At 38.3% G+C, this 21,938-nt stretch overlaps 1 protein-coding gene across 13 annotated transcripts in view; it reads left to right on the forward strand.

The window, feature by feature from the left end:
* RBMS3 (RNA binding motif single stranded interacting protein 3) overlaps window positions 1-21,938 on the forward strand; it is a 702,788-nt gene that overhangs the window by 373,146 nt on the left and 307,704 nt on the right. For all 13 annotated transcript variants that reach the window (XM_066991135.1, XM_066991136.1, XM_066991145.1 and 10 more), the window contains one exon: window positions 8,653-8,711. In XM_066991135.1, coding sequence (XP_066847236.1) covers window positions 8,653-8,711 — 59 coding nt within the window. The remainder of the gene's footprint in view (window positions 1-8,652; window positions 8,712-21,938) is intronic.

The raw sequence follows: 21,938 nt of genomic DNA on the forward strand, positions 1-21,938 counted from the left end.
TTTAAATTTTATTTTTGACAAAGCGATGACTCGAGAAGGTTTTCGGAGAATACTTGCTTTGGGACTCTGGCCTGGACATTATGGTGAGTTACCAGCAAGAACACATTTGTGCTGTTATAATTAATTACCGTAGCTGTTTTAGGCCTCGCCCTGAGGAGAGCAAAGCACTAACTGGCAATGTGCACTTACTGTTACGTGTAAGGTTGTTTTCTGTATCAGGTTGTTTTCTGTATCAGGGCTGTAGGGAGGACTTTCCACACCCTTCCAAAACAACAGCAACAACAACACACAAAAAAATTAATTTCAGCCTACAAACATGATTTAACCTTGATAAAATTTCCTCTTTAAGTTCATCTGGGCTCCTTACACTTGGTGAAGTTAAATAAAATTCAAAGAAATTCAAAACCAGAGGTATTCTGTCCCAGTCCTGGGTGAACAGTGTATGCTTCTGACCTTGTGATTTTAAAATTCCAAAATCATGCTCCTATTGCTTCTCCCTGAAAATTTCAGGCAGAGAAAAATGTGTTCCTGTGCATCACGTGTGTCAAAGTTCGGCCTCTGGAAAATAAACATAACTGTGACATTCCAGCTCTGAAAATAAAATGATTAAAATAAATAATATTTAAGAAAAAGAAGCAATTTATGATTAGTTCCTAAAATACATATTTTGCAATGTAAAAATCCTAAGGAATGATGCTTTTCAGAACAAAGTTGTTTCCAAAGACATCTCAAGTACCTGATATTTTATAATTTGTAAATAATGAAATGGGAGCTCTGTGAACTCAAGAAGTCTCACTCACACATTTGATTCAGATGGCCTTTGTGTGAACTCTACAAAATGCTTTAGCTTTAAATTATCAGTTTGAGTTCATGGTCCCTGGTGGTAGCTGGAGTTCTTGATTTTCTTTTTAATTCCTGTTCTTTTCTTGGCAATTGTTAGAGAGGTAACATCTGATTGATACACATATATATATGTATGTATGTATGTATGTATTTACAATACGTTGCAGTCATATAATTCTTTTAAGAGCAAATTGTTTTAGTGAAATGTCAGAAAATCTGCACAAACTGAATGCTCAGAGTTCCCTTGAATAATGGGGCTATTGTTAAATGATTGAATACTTGAGAGATTAATATCATGGTATGCCGACATGCTGGTTCATACCAACTGTAATTTCACAATGAATCCTCCATAAGTAAGCAACACTGTGAATGAGAAATCAGATACAAGACATCCCAGCATGCAAGAACATACAAAGTAAATAAATTCTACACAAGAATTACATGTTGGAGAGTTGTATTTTTACAATATCTGACATAATTCATAATAAATCATTGGATAAAGGAGAATCTTCAAGTTTGAAGATCTGTTTTTTTTTTTTTTCTTCAAATGCCGATGTGGGATGTCTTAAGAGTAGAAAAGATCGGTTTTCTTTTTCTTTTTTTTTTTTTTCCCCTGCAGTTCTTTGAAAATTAGTTTGCCTGGCATTATCATTTGTGACAGGCTACAGGTTTATCTTGTCTGTGACAGGTTTCAGATCCCTAAGCTGTCTTCCAAATAATGCATCCTATCATTATACAGAAAATTTAGCAGCACTGCTGAGTGTCTGCAAACAACAGTTGCATTTTATTTTTTTAAGACATCTGAATTCTTGCAAATATGCAATAATTAGTAGTTGAAGATTTAATGACAGCCCAGAAGAAGGGCTGAAGTGTTCTGCATGAAATCACAGTTATTAATTTGTGCATGAATTTTGTTTTCCATACTTAATTTAGCAACTGTAAAATATTTTGCTAATTAATTATTAACACTGGTTATTTGTCATGGCAGAACTGTGAGGGAAAAACATAGCTTTTTATCAAAGCAAAAATATAAATGTCAGAACTTTAATGTAAATACAATATACAATAATGTAATCATTTTTAAATAGTCTTAAGTAGCTTCAATATTCAAACATACAGATGTAATATGAATATAATAGATAGCCCTAATTCAGAATAAACAGTATTTAGAATTAAAGCTGCATGTAAGAGCCAAGTGTCTTGCATGAAATAAACTGTGAAAAAAAAAACACACACAAAATGAAACACAACAAAATGCTGTAAAATGTCAAGCTTTTATGGGGAGTGCCACTTCGGTAAGTGGCATTTTATTCTGTACTGGGTATCAAGAGCGTGACAAATCTGTAGCCTTATTATAAGCGCTGCGAATAGGATTTGAGCTTGTACCTACTGAAGGCAATGAAAAAACTGCCTTTGATTTCTGCAAGTGTTGGATCAAGCCACTTAATTTCCATTTACATGCAGACAAAAATCTTTTTATACTTTGGCAAGGAAGGGAACAAGGCTACAGGAAACATTACCTTTGAATTACCTAAATGATATACTTCTTACAGGTCTGAGAGTCCAAGTTCTTTATATTTCCAGAATTTTTGTAAATGTTTAAATTCCCTTTACTTTGGCTTCTGTTTAAGCTAGCTTAATTTCTCAAGTATTGAAAACAATTACAGTAAGTATCCAGAGTCTGTACACTTTTGTACGATACATTTTTTGAGGTGAATGTGCTTAAGAATGTGCTTAATATTCTTAATAATGCTTAAGAATATGAAGGCAGATTAGTTTGATTAGGAAATATGACTCTCTGCTTCTTAGTAAATATCTGTATTGTCTTGTAAATATTTTTCTAACTTGAATGTAAGACATCTGTATCTAGTAAAGATAAGGCAAGACATCTTCCTGTGCTTTAATTTTAGAGACACTGGAAAGAAAAGCCAGCATTTTAACAGCAGAGGGATAGTTTTAGTTTTGGTATTTCCACACACATTTAAAGAGGTTTATTTGCAGTATTTTACACTCTAAGTTGTCAAAATTTTACAAGAAGCAACCTTCACTATTACAACCAAGTTTTCCGTGTTCTAGCACCAAAGGATCATAGCTGCTCCAGAGTAGTACAAGAGCCCTGTGATTGGAGCTAAATAGTGCTTCAATCTTCTCCTTAAAAGCACGATTTCTGAATATGATCTGTAAATGTACTATAGAGTAAATGACTCAATCCATACTCTGAAACAACCTGTTAGGTTCTTTCCTTCTAACACAGAGCTGCTATGCAAGAGAATGATATGGTCTTGGCTTTTATTTGTCTGAAGTAATAATAGCATTCATAGGCATGTGCACATAGTTTTTTTTTTGTTTCTTTTTTTCTTCTGAAAAATACATTTTTGGTCAGCATAGTGTGATGGTGAACTATAGATCCATTTATGAATCAAATCACTATATTCTTTCTTAGTAGTAAGTATCTGTACCAGAAAATATTCCTAAATTTACATGCATTCTTTCAGTGGTTAATCACCTTCATTCTCCAGGAAATTCGCTCCTCATAGATGCTATAATATTCATTATTTTCTGCTTAAAACTGGATGGCATCTTACTCTGTTAAGAACAAAAATACGTGGTCTAGGTTTCAGAAATTGCTGGGCAACTCTGAGCCTTCTAGAATTTGGTACAAAGGACTTGGGAGCTCTTCTGAAAGTTCGCTGCTATTTTAGACCTACAACCAAACAATTTGAGACACCCCTTTTTTTCTGGTCTTTTTGAAACTCTTAGACAAGTTGTTATTCTAAATTGCTGTAGTGACTTGTATTACAGTCAGCAAGGGAATGATTTTTATAAACTTGATAGCCAGACTGAAATAAGTGAAGACGAGAGTTAAACTTGTACTTTCTTGGACAGAAGTACAGTCTTTATTAATCCACTACACTGTAGGTTGTCTGCAACCACTCTCCCCTGTTTATTCCCCAAGCCATGTGCTGGTCAGTGAAATAGAAGCTGCTCTGAATGGTATGAATTTAGTTGTTTCATATCTCTGTGAATGAAAAGAGAGTTTGGTTTTAACTTTTCCTTTACAAAAAATTATAAAAGTAATGTACAGAAAAACAACAAACCGGCCAAGTCTTTGTTAATGGATAGAATTCTACATGTTGTATTTAGGAGAAAAAAAAGAATAGAAGTATTGAAAATGTCATGCAGTAGATAAAATGCCCCCAAAATGATCATGCAAATGAGAACTTTTTCTGAGTGAATTTCCCTTCTGTATGCATTTGGATGTCTTCGGTGCATGTGGGAGTGCATTATAGGAATAACATCGCTCTGAGAAACATAGTAGCAATTCGTTCTGTATTTTAGGCTTTCATAATGTGGGCTTTTTCTTTTTTTTTTTTTTTTTTACAGAAATCCATGATTTTCCTAATAGAGTCTGCTTTTAAACAAAATAAACCCAGTTACGCTATTTATATTCATTCACAAGAATGAAAGAGTCTCAGAGTTGCTTATCTAAATCCAATTACTGCTGGTCAAATTCATCCCGGTACAAAAGTCCCGGAGATAAAAGCATATATTACCTAAATGCATAGAAATTCCAGCTGTTTTCAGCTGGGTGAATTGTGCTTTGAGTAACACATGGGGCTTTGGGTGAACCCTAATGTCAAGGATATAATTAGTAAGCTCTCAACTTGGAAATTGCATGGCATCTCCCTTGGCTTAACCAAGCAAGGAAAAACTGTGAAGAGGTTACTTGGGTTGAAATCACAAGTTTCACGTTTATTTAAAACACATGAGTAATAACCAGAATGGGGGAAAAGCGGTGATAGGTAGGTGTCTGTGTGCCTGCCACCCTGGTTGGATGGACACGAAGGGTGGCATAGCTGTGGTACCGAGTTGGGTGATGGACATGGCTTGTCTGGTCCGACAGCCATTTCATGTTACAGGACCAGCCATGGCCAGCCTGAAAGCTGGCTTAAAGGACAGCATAAAAATACTTCTCCCATCAGTTTGGAATCAGTGCAGGCGATGGGAAAGGTTCCCGCATCTTGCAAGTGGTATCGCTTACAGCTCGAGTGCTTCCTCCAGGAACTCTCTCCATTTTAACAGCAGTTATCAAATAACTTCCCAGGAACGAACGGTTGAGCTTTGTCTGCAGCGTAAGTGCTGATCGACCACCTGCCTGCAAGGCTCTTGAAGTGATCTATTTGTACTGCAGCCCTGATGCATGCTCAGGGTTTATTCTGCATTGCTTGCATCTTCCTAGAGCCTGCTGAGTAGTTGGAAAATGTGGGGTGCAGTGGGATGGGGCTCTTGAGAGTGTTTTTTGATGCTGCCCAGGGAGTTTTTTCTCTCTGTGGACCACAGCACAGTGTGGTTTCCCCTTATTGCCGCCACCCAGGGTGTGACAAGGTATGTGTTACTGTCATTTGTAGGTGAAGTGTTTTTAAGTGACATTTGTAATTTTAACAGTGGATATCAGAAACTTGAATGGTTTTGCCCTGAACTGGTATATACAAGAAGTGGTAAAGATCTTTATGTTCATAAGAAGCTATTTCTCCCCTCCAAGTTCTCGCGGAATATAAGAATGGCTGGGCTGGGTCAGATCAGGAATTTATTTAAGCTGTTGTAAGGGGAGGTGCCTGATGTTAAAATGGGGACGGGATGTCATGATACTTCCCTGTCACCCTCTCCCAGCTTTTAGTGTTAGGTGGCTTCCAGGGCCACAGACGTGCCGTTGTGTTTAATTTGGTGACAGATCTAACAGCCTAGAAGTCGTCTAATAGCTTTCCGTAGAGATGCATTTTGTGGGGCACCAGCACTTTCTGTGGCCATGAGTTCCAAAGGTAACTTTCCTCTTCTGGACAAGTATCTTCTTCTCCAGAATTTAACCTGTCCATCCTGTAATTGTCTTGTCAGCCCTTATATATTATGAGGAACAGTGAAAACACCTAGTCATAGTTTCACTGCATGGGTCCTTCTTTAATGAGCTGAAGTCCTAGTGTATGCGTTTGCCCCTGACATGGAAGCTCTTTCAAGTCTCTGACCACATGGTTTTAAATGAAAAATATTACATGCAGAAAACATTAAAAACATCATTCAATACAGGGAATTAAAAGTATTTTTAAAAACAGGATGAAAATAATTTTATTTGAGGTTACTGCACATTTAAATAATGGGGAAGAATGTAATGAAAAACAACACATCTGTCTGGGAATCTTCTGAATAAAAATTTTGGTTCAGATGTGCAGTAGACACATTTTTGAGGTAACAGTCTCACAGATTCATAACTTCTCTTACCTTGGATACTGTGATGCAGTAGGTTATCTTTAATGATACAATCATTATGTTTAAAGGTTGATAATAAGGCATTGAGATGAACTCAGTTCCACAATTATCTTTACTGACCAGAATTTTTTTTTTTTTGATTCAAGATCTTTGAAAGAATACCTTCATGCACCATAATTCAGGAGGAAATTAGATAGTGCTCATGTTCCCCCATGACATGCAAACCATACCTAGTATTTTTTACATTAATGATATCGTTTGTGCAGGCTGTTAGATTTTATAGTAGTTTCTATTTAAATATAAGAAAAGGAGCTGTCGCTCGTGATGTGGTTTATAGTTATTTCTGTGGGCATTCTCATGGAAGAATACTTGTTTGTTGCTTCCATGTGAATGAAAACACACTTAAGGCTCACGCAAATGAAGAGACATCAGCTTTGGAGGGACAACATAACTTGATACCACTCTCCGTGTGTGCAAGAAACACGACTACGTTTGTAGGAACAAAATACATTCCTGACTTAATGCAAAACACAAGCTAACATTCTTCATCAGAACTAATGTTCTGATTACTGTAAAATACTTACTTGAAATATTTAGGAAAACAGTGTCCAAATTAATTCCAATGACTTTATTGTGGCACAGCTCGAGGTTTATAGCGGCAGATGAAATCAGCTGCATATGGCTAATTGCCTATAACGGTGTTTGTTATTGTGGCACCTCTCGCTGCTCAGACGCCTGGTTTTGCAAACACGTCGGTGTGCATCTAGCAGTATGTGCCGGAGGAAGCTTCTGGACCGAACAGAATTGCTTCTCAGACTGAAATCTCCAGTGTAACGAAGTGTGTGCAGGATCACAGTACGCGGCAAATAACTCTGGGAAATCTGTAATAAAAGCAGTGGAACCACAAATGTCTGTCTTTGCTGGCAAGAAATGTTAACTTTGAGCTCTCACATGACTTGGATGAAACAACATATCAATTCATTAGGAGTGGCTGAACTGAAATGGAGGCTGGGTGTTAGTTTTTGTTGGCGGAAGTTTAGGTAGGGGTTGTGTTTTATTTGAGGTTGTTGTGGGTTAGCCGCTGATTTTTGTTGGATTCTTTCTCCATATATCTGTCAGAGGCCCTTTGCCGTACGAGATAGGCATGTTTTTGCATGTTTTTCATGTATTTGATTTTAAATCTAAATAAATCAAATAAACGAAGATGCACTGCACGGGCCAAACTTCCTGCTGGGTAAGCTGCCCACTGAGCAACCATAAATCACACTGGCAGAGAATTTGGCCGTGCCTGCTTGAGATATGTGCTCTAACATCTTTGAGGCCAAAGTCAACTCCAGGTATTACCGTGAAGAATTATAAAACTAAGTGGAACATAAGTGAATATGAAGGCCCCAATTCTGAAAACACCTGAGCTTAGAAAAGCATGTGATCTCATGGTTAACATTAAACGTGCTTTAGGTATCCACTCCTCTTGGAGTAGAGCCAGCTGTGGCAAAACAGACCCCACAGCTACCTGCCCATGTCCCCGTCATGGGGGGGGGGGGGTGTGTTGCGTTGGGTCTGCTTGCAGAGCACAAAATCCGCTCTGTCTAGGGAGCCAGTGAGGCAGGTGAGGGGGAGAAGAAAGCTTTTCTCCCCTTCCTCCCACCCAAGAGAGACCAAGACATACCAGTGACTTGAGGAATAAAATTAATTTTCTCATACTCCTGAAGTGTTATATTCATCTGTAAATGGCTCTCTTCTATGATCTTTCACCAGCTCTTAGTGACACTGACCATTAAATTGGCATTTGTAGTTTAAACCTCTGCAAGGTAAAGACAAATAGCTGTTTTATGGTCTAATTGCTTAATGCAACAAATTGTAGCTGCCCAAGTTCCCTCTTAATCATGCCAGGTCTATCGAGTTGCAGTGCAGTGCAGTGCTGTCTTATGAGAGGTGTCACATACTAAAGTAAGAATTAGCACTCATCTTGGAAAAGAGCTAGGAGATGCATATAAACCTCAAAAGCTTCAGTCTATCTAAAACAGAAGCTAAATCTAAATCTAGATCTGAACCTATCTGTTTAGGGTGTGTGTGTGAATATGTGAATGCAGACCCAAGCACAATTGTGTCTCTGTGTGTGTGTGCATGCATGTAAATAAATGACCATACCTCCTTGTTGTTAATCCTGGATCTGGTCCATCTCTATTAAAATTAATCTTGTTTGACAGCTGAAAATGAAAATATATTTTTAAGCAAGCCTAATTAACTTAACCAAAGAAGCATCTTTAGTAGTGCTGATGACCTAAACTTTCCCCTGTATTTGGCATTTATACTGGCAGTACAGTGCAGCGACCAGAAGTAGACAGGCTATGGCAAAGGAGCGGTGCTTTTCAGATGAACTCTAAAGGTGTTTGTTGAACTGCAGTCGAAGAAGGAACCTCTCCAGAAGTATCAGGGAAACATTCTTCAAGAGCACTAGATCTCTTTCTTGGATATGTGCAAAAATAATTATATATGTTATTAAAATGCAATAACATGTATTTCTGTTCTTTGTTTTCTCTCTAGGTATGGGAAAATTGTATCCACAAAGGCAATTCTTGACAAAAACACAAATCAGTGCAAAGGTATGTGTAAAAGTCTGCCCTGTGAGTTCATTGTCTGTTTGAATGATTGACTGGTGGCTTGACTGCCAAGGCCTTGGCTCCAACAGTGCAATCAACATAATGTACGGTATATTGCAAACATATTTAATAATGCCAAAGCTTTGAGTCTTGTTTCCAGTAACATTGCTCATTAATTTTTTTCATTAACAAACAAAATGAAAATCACAAATCATAACAAGTATCAAATTGCTTCAGCAGAAAAGTAAATTACCTTCTAACCACATAGTACCGTCTGATTTGAATGATATCATCATTGATGCAAATTGATTTCCTATATAAAAGCAAAAATTTTCCCAAGCAAAACCTGGTTTATTTTTTTTTCTGGTTCAGGTTATTCATTTAACAGTCTGAAGAGCAGTCAAGTGTATGGTGGGAACCTCTGCTTTAAAATGTCTGTCACTTTATACTAGTGATATTCAGAATCCTTTTGGAGTAATAGGATCTACTGAAGTGGATTCTTCTCATAAGAAGTGCATTCTGGATAGCATTTCAGTATGAGTTACTAAAAGCACTGCATACAGAAATATCTCACTGGTGGCAAGATAGGATTTGAAGAGAAACAGGAGAGAAAGATACGTGGGCAAATTTTGAGAAAGTTCAAAATCCTGTCAGCTGTACCAAAGATGTTACTGATGTTTGGAGAAGTGTGTGCCTTTATCTCTTGCATGCCAGCAGCAGCATTCATTAGCTACTCAGAAAAAAAAGTAAGTTGTAAGATTGCAGTCAAGTCTTGGAAATCTCCATCAGCCTAATATAGTTCATCATCAGAAGTGGCACTACCATGCATTCACTTTGGTTGGACTTGTGTTTTTTTTTTTTTTTTTGATAACATCACTCTGACCATATTTCTTTGAAAATCACACTGGGAACCAGATTTTTGTTTGTTTGTTTTTTGTTTAGCTTGTTTTACAGAAGAATACCCATGTGGAAGGATGGGTTTGGCCAAGTGCAGAAGGCCTGGGGTGCAGGCCCACAGAGGTGAGAGCAGCAGTTTCAGAGCCAGGAGGAGATGGATTTACCTGCCACTGGGAGGCTTGAGTTTTGGAGGCAGGGCGCTGTCTGGGGACCTGTAGAGAGAGGAGGATTTGCAAAGTGACAGAGCTACAAAAGGGCTGAGTGGATCAAAAGGGCCCTGAGCTGGTTTGACAAGGAAGAAGAGTGCTACGATGAACAGGAGTATGGTTAGATAGGATAGGCTTTGGGATAGCAGTGGTTTGGGATGAGACCCTGGTGTAGGAAGAAATTGGGGTTTAGGATTAAGGGAGCTACAGGGGCCTGATTTGCTGATGTCAGGGGTTAAAAAAAAAAAAAAAAAAAAGTCGTCGTCCATGATCAGGTAGGTTGGAGTAAGCCTGGGTCACTCTTCATTGTCCCACACTCCAGCTAAGACATTTCTTTAGGAACAGAAATGTTGTATTTCCCCGTTCCCACCATACAACAAGACTGAGGTGTTCTCTCATGGGTCGACTCCACCATTTTTTCAGCTTTTATCTTAAATTTGTCCATCTGAAATGGCAACACAAACCAAGCGTATGGAGTTGAATTTGAATTGGGCTGTAAATGTGCTGAATAAGTAAATGAAGTCTGTGGAACAGCGAAATGTATTTGTCTCTGTTGATCTCGGTTGCCTGAGACCACGCTGCTCTCACTATAGATGCTTCAGCTGGGTGGCTAAAAGCTGGTGGAGTGAATCAGTGAATCTGGTGGAAGCAGGCTCATAGACTGGTAACCACTCCCACAAACATGTTGTCGTGTGATCTAGACTTCTTTCTATTCCCATTGCCAGTGGAAATAAGAAAAGACGGATGTACTTGCAAAATACAGAAATGTGAAGTGAAAACATTGTAAAGAGCATAAATGGTAAAAATTTGAGAAAGACAAACATCTTGGTTTGGTATTCTTTATGTTGTAGTCTGTTTTGATATTATTGTAGTGGGGGCTATGTAACAGTGAGTTGGAATTTTGTAAAAGTTTGGTTCATGCTGTGTTTTTACACTGTAGGGCAGAGATATATTTATTTGTATTTTCAAAGATGGATCTTTATGACATAAGTGGTGTCATTATAAGATCATAAACATAATTGGATTTATTAACAGTATACTTCGTGGCATAAAAAGAATAGATGTTTTGCTTCTTGGGTATGATTTCCTTCCTCTAGCAAGATTGCTGGGGAAAAAAAAAAAAAGAAAAAAGAAAAAGTCTGACAGGCATCAGAACTGGAAGGGCCCTGAAGAGGTCATCTGGTCTGTTCCTCTGCCTCAGGCCAGGATCAGCACTACCTAAGCCACCGCTGACGGATGTTTGTGTCACCTGTGCTCAAAGGCTTCCAGCAGTGGAGATTCCACCAGCTCCTCAGGCAATTGGCAATAGTGCTTGCTGTCCTTGCTATAATAAAGTGTTTCCTAATGTCTAACCCACATCTCCCTTTGTGCAGTTTAAGCCTATCGCTTCTTTTCTTATCCCCAGTGAATATGCAGAGCGGTTCATCCTTTCCTCTTTACAGCAAACACATATATTTGAAGACCGCTATGCATCTGTCCGAGCTTTTCTTTAGGCTGAACACTGGTCCTTTCTCTCCTTCCTCAGAGGCAATCTGTTTCAAATTTCTGATTATATTGCACTTCATCGGTCTCTCTAATTAGTTCACTCTAATCTGAAGTCCTTAGAGCCGGGCACAGAATGTCAGACAGCCTGAATCCGACCATTTTAAATAGTGTGGAGAAGTTATTTTAATTTGTCTTCTCTGTGATTGCGTGGCTCTCCTGTTTATTTATACATATAAATAGCTACTTATATTTAAAGTATAGATAGATTTTTGAGGGTGTTGTGTGAGAACAACAATGTTGATTTATGCAAAGAGATTCTCAGAAGCCCCGTGGTTCTGTTATTCTTTTCTCCGGTGCTGCTGCCAGCCAGGCATTCCTTATTGTGTGCTCTGCTTTGTGCTCTTGATTATTCCCTCCTAAGGCTAGTACTTTTCATTTGTCTGTATTGAATTTTATCGTGTTTTTTTCCTGGCTACTCCTTAATTTGCTAAGATTATTCTCAAATCTTAAGTCTCCAGAGCGCTTGCAGCACTTACCTCTTTAGTATCCTCTTCACAGTTAATAAATGATTTCTCTAATCCACTGGACAAGATAATTTGGAAAAGACTGAGTAATAACAGACCTGAGAGAGACTTTTGAGGAAACCTTCTCAGTGTACCAGGTAGTTTAACAGTGAGCCGTTGAAAACTTTTAAAATTGGATGTGTCAATCAGTTTGGCACCTATGTCACAGGACTTCTAGACCGGTCGTATTTCTCCCGTCTGTTCATGTTATGAGAGACAATCAAGGTTTAATTAAATATATGGTACTTCCCTATCCATGAGACTAATTCGCTATGTTTAGATGGAGGTACGATATGATATCATTTATACTTGCTTATCATGATATGGGGTACTCATCACCTGATGCCTGTGAGGCTCTGTGAATAGATTTATGTACTATTTGTTCTAGGATTTTTCCAGAAGTTGAAACTATATTGAGTGTCTCTAATTCACTAGTGCCTGCATCCAGACCTTTAAAGCAAACAAATAATCAACAGGCATTTTGTTGGCTCCTTTCCAGTCTTTTGGCTATCACTCATCCCTCTTAAAGTATGAGCTATCCTGTTAAATGAACACATCATTCTGTGATGTTTGCACAGTGCAGTAGGGTGGATTACATTTAAGTAGAAGATAGAAGAAATCATGTGATTAGAGATTTCAAAATCTATTTCAACCTCATTTGTGTTTTGTCCAAGGTATAGAGTAGATCTGAAAACGTAAACTAGTGAATATAACGATGTAATGATTTCAAGTACCATATGTATCAATGTGCAGATCTGTTAAAACAGGCTGCTGGTTAGCAAAAAGCGTTAGGCTTCCCCTTCAACAAATGAAGAAAACACTCTGAAAAACTGGACTTTAAGTCATTCTCCAGTATTCCTCACATTTTTAAAATGATACCTGCGACATTCCTGGCGTGCTAAGGAATAGTGTCATCTGAGGATTTTTGCCTGGTATGAATTAAGGAGTCGGGTCTAAAGAAATCATATATGCTTCAAGGGAGTTCACTAGGGAAACCTTTTGACGTAACCTCTCATTTTAAGATTACTCTTTGTTGGTGGCATAAATGCTAAGTGAGCCATAGTAGAAAAAACAATCTCTGTGTAATAGAACAATATATAAAACAAAATAAGCACAGTCATGACAAAATGGACAGAAATCACTGAACAAAGCAGGCAACAATCACATATGGAGAATAATGAAAAACAGACACATGATTCATTCAGATGTTCAAACACAAAAACCCTAATGAACAAGTTGGACAGTTTTGGCTGCTTTTGCTTTTTCCCCTCTCCCTCTCTCCTTTGCGCGTTTCCCTTCTGGGTCTACTGCATTTGCTAATTTAAAAAGTAGGGGAAATTAGATAAAAGAAGCCATTCAAGGGAAGCGTTAATCTTAAACACGTAGACTCTTCTCTTTCCAGTGCTCACCCCCCGCCCTCTCCAGACTGGCTTGCCTTTGATAGACCTACGTGCTCAGAGCAGAGGGAATGAGTAATGGTTGTTTCACAGTACAGTTTCCATACCTCATAGCAATGGAATACAGAACAGTTAATCTGCCAAATACACAAGCCCATTTCTTAGAGTATGAATTACTGTCATCTGCATCTGCCCTTGCAGACACTTTAATTGCATGCATACAGATTTACTTCCTGGTTTAATCAGGAGCTCGTATTATTTTGAGCATTTTGCTAGGACCTTAGAAGATGAGCCTGTAAGAATGACTGAAAGTCGGAAATCCTACCTGTGGGAATTTTTTTTTTTTTTAATAAATAAAAACTATGAATCACAGTAATGTGTAGGAGACAAACACTTCAACTGCATATTCTTCATTATATGTATATTTTTTTCAAACCAAGCGTGACTTGATTTGTTGAATGGCAGTGTTTGTCTTAGGAGAGAAATGTGCCTAACATGATGAGGAGAACTATAGAGACTCTACTTATAATTTTAATATTTCATTATGACATTTTTTCTCATCAAGAATTTTTAGCAATGATCTATTCACATTTTTTTTTTATTATTATTTTAAATACATAAACTAAGGAAGTAGATGCACATTCATTAGGTGATTTTATGGTCAAAACATGCCGTGAGGTCATCTGTGTTGACCCACCATATATTGCATAATTTTATTTCTCCAGTTTCCCTGCTATTTTTAGACCGCGAGTTAAAAATCTACTATGACTTATTTTATAAATTGAGGGTTTGTGTAACAAAAATGGGATGACTGCAAACTTACTGTAAGTGTTGGAGATAATTGGAATGACATCATAAAGTGCTGCTTTATAACTTCCAAAAAGCCTTGTCCAGCCTTGTATTTTAAGTCAGTGGAGCTATTCATCTTCTTAAGTTTACCTGCATCCCTAAGTATCCTAATCAATTGGAGCTTAATGAGGAAGAGGTTTCTGGTCCGGTGGTCTGAAAAACAAAACTGTGTAGCATATAACGAGATACCTTGAAGTGTATGTTAGGCAATATACCTTTGTAACTTTAAATTTTGGGAGGTAATTTTTTGCACATAACCTATGAAGATTAAAGCTTATAATGTGATCACATTACTTTATGCATTTTCACTTTGCATTTATTAATTTATGTTATTGCTGTTGTACTTGAGATGGCAGAATTTGGTTGTGACTAGGAACATGAAGCAAGTCAATGTAAAATCATAAGCTAGTGAAGAAAGAGCTAAGCTGCACAGAAAGCTATTCAGTTAATAAATTTTATTTATTGGGAATAAGCTAAAATTGCAATAACTGTGCTGTGTTATTTATGATTCTCAAAATTGCCATTTTGAGAGAGAAAAAAATCCAGCCAAGTAGGTCTGTGCCTGATCACAGACTGTAAACTGTTCACACTAGGAGGGCATGCACAGCATGCTTCAAGGGGAAATGGATCTTGTAGAAAGTAAATAATTTGTAAAACAGACTTATTTAATTTTGAAACTCTAGACTTGTGTAAAAATAAATCAATCCTACTTTCAATACCAGGATAGACAGCAGATGTGGTGATTTTTTGTGCAATATCGTTTGTTTGCATTTTTTTCTTTCTCTTTTTTTGATCCATTCCAAAGTTTTACGTAATAAGTGGCATAAGAGTTCAGAAGTTATTAAAAGCGTAGCAATATGCAATATCTTAATTTGGTGGGTTTTCTGACACTGAGGCATTTGTGAAGGCAGTGTAGATGCTGAGTATGGGTCGTCACACAGCAAGTTTTATGTATGGCTCTGCTAATCCATCTCATTACTGAGCTGTAGCAGTTCTAGGTCTCTTGAACAGCAAGTATGAACTACAATGAGTAGTGCCACTTCTGGTTAGCAAACCAACTGATAAACCCAAATCTCCTGCGTCAGAAGGACAGAGCCTTTGGTGGTATCAAGTCCCCAGATCAGTCCTGCTGCTGAGGTAGCACATAGTAGTATAGCATCCGTGCCCTATGGAAGTAATGCAGAGCTCTCCCTCCATTAGTCATTTGTTTGTTACTATGAAGGCTTGAAAAATGTTCTTCCTTAAACATCTAATTGATTTTTTTGTTTGTTCTGAAACATTTCAAAATAGTTAAAGAAAAAAAATTGCCATCCTAAATATTTTTGGAAGTCTTAAGATACATTTAAACATAATGAAGCTGGTTGCTTACAACTGGTAAATGTTTGGAGTTTTGTTTTTTTTTTGAAAAAAAAACTTTTATTTCACCCATGTGAGTGAAACTGTGAGCTTGAGATTTTTTTTTTTTCCTTTTAAGTTAAAAATCCGTATCATTATGTAATCACATGAAACTAGGAGCCAAGTCTTTAGGAAAAACACCAACAGGGATGATCAAAACAAAATGAAAAGAATTGGCAATAAGAAGCTGCAAGGTTGTTCAGATAACGCTTCAGTGTTCTAAGTTCACACCTTACCATGTCAAATGGAAGGGTGTTTGATCTGCAGGCTCATGAGCTATAATGCTACTCTACAAACATAGCCAATTAAAAATGTTGTGAGGTTGTAGATGAACCTTTTTTTAAAATAAAAGTGTGTGTGTATATTCAAAAATATATATGGAGCTGCCTCTTTTAACTTACAGGTGAAGTTTTGTGGATGTTTAGGTACCATAAAGAAGCAATGGCACTCAGTGGGAGCATGTGATGCTATAAAGTGAAGTATTTTCCTGGCACCTGTTGCGTTGGCCAGCGGGTGTTATATGCATCTTGGCAAACGTGTGAGTGTTTTGCAAAATCTCACTTAGCTTGGAGGAAACTGTTCTCCTATTTGCATGTTTTTGAATGCCTTCCATGTCTGCTGTAGTGAAACAGCAGGGTTTGATGAGTCGTGCCGAGCAAGTCACTGTAACCGGAGTGTGCCAGCACTGGCCGATGCCCTGCTGTGGTGAGGACCCGAGACATACCCACCTCCATGTCTGCAAAATCTTACTGCACCTCAGAAAACAGTCTTGACTGCATCTAAGCAGTGTTCTGTCTCAAGCAAGTCCTTTTAAAATTGCTTATTGAGTTTAAAGCCAGGTTCTCTACAGAGGAAACTCCTTTCTAATTAGTTCCCCAGACACTTTCTTAAACGGGTTCTTTGCAATTAAGAAAAATATTTCCTGGGTCATTATCTTTTCATAAATGAACTCATGGCCTAGCAAATATTTTCTGTAAGGAGACCCAAGATGCTCAAGTATTCTGTGACATATCTAATCTGTGATTATTCTTAATTTACTGCTTCCAAAATTTGCCGGCCTGTATCACTGGTAAATAATTGGTTTAATTTTTTTTTTTCCTTCTAGAGAAATAAAAAAAGTAAAATTTCCATTTATACACAGTGATTAATGTTTTGAGTCATTGGTCTGTATAAAACTTTGCCAACAGCTTGGCATGTGTTTGAAGTGCATTTTGGGACTGGGTAATGCTAGTAGGCTCTTAATGATCTCAGCAGATTTGGAAATATCTATTTCATATCACAGAACTGAACAGAAGAGAAATTTTGTTGACTTGGAACAGCAGCTTGTAAAGCTTGTTGAAGCCTTACTTGTAATGCATTGGCTTTTTTAACTGTCTTACAGAATCGTTTTGCTTAAACTTGAACTTCATTTTTTCTGATGCCATGGTGCAGCATCTTGCATCTCAGTAGATCTGTTTGGCCACTGGTTGCTTGAAGGCAGGTCATGTCTCCCAGAAGTAACAGATGAGAAATTGGTTGCTCAAAAGTCTAAAGACCTTCAGCAAAACAGAGCTGAATGGTGGAACCCCTCCAGATAGTCACAGAGGAGACATTGCCCTGTTCCTTAACTCTGCTGGAGCCGATTCCATCACACGCTCTCAGAGCATATGCATATGCAAAACAAATGCTTAGTTGATGTAGTGACAATTTGATAATAAATCCCATCGACAGACACTTATTGAACACGGTTACTCAACAGGAACCATTCTGAATCAGATCTGTTAATTATAGCGTGACTTCACTTTTGCATTATGCCAGCAATCAGAAAAGTCATCATTCACATTTTCCCCTATTAGTGCACATCCCTGGCTTTTGTTTAGAACAGTGGAACTATTTTACCCAAGTGAATTAAGTAAATGGTAGATAATATACTGTGAAAATAAAACACTAATAGACCATGCCATCATTTTTATTAAATCTGTCTTTCTGGGCATTTAAGGGCTGCCCGTCTAGAGACGGCATGTGATAGCTAGAGTAGAAATATATGTGCAGCACAGGAGAAAAATCATAACCTCTGGCAATAAAGATGTGGCCCCCTCAACACTGAACAAAAACCTGACCCACACCAGTTCTGGAGAAGGAACTGGTGGACATTATTAATATTACTCCATCTATTTAGGTTATGGTAGACATACAGCAGTAAAGCTCTAGGTGCTAATCTACACCACATAAAACAATTGTATTGTACAAAAATTAATTAAAAGACAGCCTTGTCCTATGGACTTTGCAGCCCAGGGCTTTGAAAAAGACCGGTGTCCACAATTAATTTCAGGTACTGTGAGTAATCTTACGACTTTGAGTCAAGTTAAATAACATTTTTAAAAATACTGAATTCTCAAAAAAACAGCCAACCAACCAACCACCACCAGCACCACCAACAAAACCCGGTCTCTCTGATCTCCTCAGAGTTCTCATACATTTGGATTTGGATAACATCTAGTGATTTTTTTCAGCCAAGAATGTTTTGAGGAAAGCTAAATTTATATATGAGAAAAGGAGGAGGCCACATTTGGGGCGGTAGAAACAACTCTCCTGCTTGATGAAATAGTTTTTGTCTCACTGGATCTTCCTCAGGACCAATGGTAGGCTGATGTTTTCTTCCATTAGAGGGCAGCGGTGTGATATATGGTTTCCCTGGACCCTCACATTTAGGTTTGATTAAAAAAAATTAATAAGAGATTAATAAATTTTGTCTTCAATTTTTGTTTCTTTTTTTTTTTAAATGTATCTTTATTTGGTTTATAAATATCCAAGCACACACGCGTTGCATTTTTCATTTGCATAGAATTTTTACAAATAATTGGCCAGTTTCAAGCAAACATGAAGGACTGGGAATTTCAAATACAACAGAGTTAACAAAAGTTTTCCAAAAATGGGCAGCTATATAGAGCAGAGATTCAGTGCTCCAGTGGAAGGAACTGCAGAGCGAGTTTTGTTTTTATCCACTTAATTTAACTACAGTAAATTGCTCCTTCCTCATCTATGATAGAGCCAGAGCTTTTGCTGTTCTTGCCCAACAGGGAATTTGGGAGGGAGCTAGGGGTGTTGGAGGGAAGGGTGGAAGCAGGAAGGAAGTATTTGGGGTTGGGTATTTGAGTTGCTGCAGCAAGTTGTAGTGTCACAGTTGGGGTAGAACATGGGAAGAGGCAGGAAAGGCAAGGCTCAAATATATAAGAAAGCAAGATTCAATTGCTTGAAGAATATTCTTTTTTATTTTGAATAAAGGAGAAATAACAATTTATTTTTTCCTTAATATGATCTCTGTAAAGATCTTTCAGCCTCATGCCCTTGTTGTGTGTGATATTAGTTGTGTTGTTGTTGTTTATTAACTTATTAAATATGGAGCAGTAAACACCATATATGTTTAAATGATTTAAAATGGACTTGTTGCCCTCCAGTTTTTTTATTAATTGAATATTTTTGCTAAGCTGTCTGCTTTCAGAGCAAAGGTTGCAGCCAGTAGATGGGGGTCAATGGGACCTCCATTTAAATGCATGTTATCTCTATGTTAATTGCCTGCATATTTAGCCAACCAAGCATGTCATTCTGCAGAAAGTAAAGGTTTTTGTGGTCAACCTTTAATTGTGAAACAGCAAGAAAATGCCTGAGTGACCTGGTTTGCCTGAGGTATCTTGGTTGCTCTTGTCAGTCACTTCAGCTCACAGTAAATTGCAGGGTAAATTCCACATAATTGATGGAATGTATCTTTGAATAAAAAACAAACTGAAGAAAAAACAGTGTTCAAAATGCAAGTATTTAATTTTTGTATATTTGTTGCACATTATCCTAGTAGTTATTTTTCTTTTTAATAAGGCTAGATTTTATTGCTAGTATAGATAGTTATTACAGGGGAAAAAAAAAGTCATGAAACAAACATTAAATATGCCTTGGGTTTTGGAGACAGATACATATTTATCAGGTTGGGTGAATATGAGTTCTTACATCAGAAAGAATTGCATAGCTCCTGCTTGCCATGCTCTAGTTTCTTGGTCTGTTACTGTAAAAGAGTTAACATAGTTGCACTTAAAGCGGAGGATGTATTCCTTGCAGCGAGTCATTCTGAGATTGCTGGTATTAATAAGTCTCTGTCTTGCAACTCTTTGTTGTGTTTTCTCTAGTCTCTAGTAATGGGTTTGAGGTTTTGGAACTTAAAATATTTCAGATTGCTACCTCTGTCAAATTTGTTTGAATAGGGTAAGTCAGTTCAAATGTAATGAGCAAGGAAGGGCTGACAGAGAATGATATGCAGATATTTCTGCAGTATGTTCTTTGTCTTGCTTCTTTCTCCTTTTGTAGTGATTTCTGGAATTCAATTTGCTTTTTTTAGCAAATATAAGTCTGAGATTTCTATGGACTGTTCAAAGAGCATCATTTTAAAATGTGAAACTGTAATTTTCTTCCACGTGCATCACTCTACATTTATCTACATTTAATTTCTTCTACTGTTTTATTACCCAGCGCCACTTATTTTAATAAGGTCCTTCTGCAGTTATTCACAGTTGCTTCCCCCTCCTCCCCCAGTTTTCTCTCCTAAATAATCTTGTCACCTCACTGCTTAGCCTCTTCTCATCTTCTTTTAGAAATAGCTTATGCAGTGTGGGTCCCAGCAGAGCTCCACGTGGAAGTCCTATTGGTGCCATTCCTCTGTTGTAAGAAAGACCATGCCCTCGACCCTCTGTTTTTCTCTTCTAACCATTTGCTTATCCAGGAACTTTCCTTCTTATGCCATGGCTGCTTAGTTTCCTAAGAAACCTTTTGTTGGGGACCTTGTCAAATGCCTTTCAGAGATCCAAGCAGACTATATTAGCCAGATCACCCTTATCCACAGGCTTGTTGACCTTTTCAAAGAATTCCAGTAGGTCCGTGAGGCAAACCTACAAAAGCCAGGCTCTTTCCACAAATCGTTTCCAGTGATTTTACTCTCTTTCTGCAATTTCTGATAATTTGACACCAGGCTTACAGACCTGTGGGTACCTGGATCTCACTTGGAATCTTTTTGGAATAGTGTCACCACATGTCACCTCCCCATTCCGCAGGTAAGAAGTTGATTTTATAAAAGAGGCTGCACACCTCTTACTAGTAGGTGTAGTCAACTATTGAGTCCTGGAGCTCTTTTAGAACTGGCAGGGTGAATACCATCTGTTGTTGCAATTTGTTACTGCTCACTTTTGTCAGTCGGTCCCATAATCTCCTCTGTGGTCATTTCAAATTAGGATTTGCATGTGGTCTTCTGGACTTCCTAAGCAGCTGCTCTGTGAAATAGCACCAAAAAATGTAATCTTTGCATTATAGTCCATTTTGACCAATATGCTCAATTATTGAAGTCCCTTATGAATACTCGACTTTCTGCCCATACTGCCTTTCTCTGTCTTCCTCTATGTGTTGCTGTGGGTGTTGTCATCCTGGCAGGGCACCCAGTAGTACAGCCTCAGCTCTCCAGTAATGCATAATTCCATTCTTGGTGTTTAGGCTGCACATTTCACTCCATGTAGGTTCCATGTTACTTGCTGCCCTGCTTAACCTGGTTATTTCTCCACCACCCGTGCATGGCCTACTCTGTGCCGTGCATGTTATATTTTAGCGGTTTGCTCGTTGCCTCACTTTCACTGGATTTCCTAGTACCTGAGTGTTTTCTTACAGTAGAATGTATTCCAGCTCACCTATCTTATTTCTAGGGCTTCAAACATTTAGGTAGCTAGCTCCTAGTGTTTTGGTTGTGTTGTCAGCACCATGTTTGAGTGATTCTCTGGTTACTTTCCTTCCCAGTATGACCACTTCCATTTTCTGGCCTGTTTGGCTTGTGAGATGAATAGATGTACTGATCACCCTCAGATCCCCTCTGAGGTTACAAACTCCCTCATCTGTTTGCCTGATGAGAGAGGTTGTTGTCACTACAACTCACTGCTTCCTTCTGGTTAGCTCCTATTTCTAGAAGGTCACTTTCAATGCTAGAAGACGCAAAGTCAGCAGGTATCAGCGGGGCAAGATCCAGAGCAGGATTACATCTTGCCTCGCTACCTGAATGCTGCCGTGAGCTGCCGGCTGCACTGACGGACTCAGGCCTGCTGTATGACAATTAGGAAATCTCTTCTGTGAACCTCTCCCTCAGCACGGTTGGGCTTGGTCGCTTGGAAGTGACATCCCTCCCACTTTGCCACCCTGCTCTCAGGAGCCAGAATCTCCCTCTGAAGACCCTAAATTGTCTGCATAACTTGCCCGCATGTGTAGCTCTCCCACGGGGAAGACCCAGAAATGATAGTTGGCATAGGAAATGTGGTAATTCCCACCTTCCTTAATTTCTTCTCTCTGAGCATGTGATAGGGTGGTTCCTTCAGCTGCTCTCTATCCACGTCATCTGTTTGACCTCTCCTCCTGGTGCTGCCTTAAGGACAAAGGCTT

This window comes from Anser cygnoides, chromosome 2 (assembly GCF_040182565.1).
Source record: "Anser cygnoides isolate HZ-2024a breed goose chromosome 2, Taihu_goose_T2T_genome, whole genome shotgun sequence".
Lineage (NCBI taxonomy): Eukaryota > Metazoa > Chordata > Aves > Anseriformes > Anatidae > Anser > Anser cygnoides.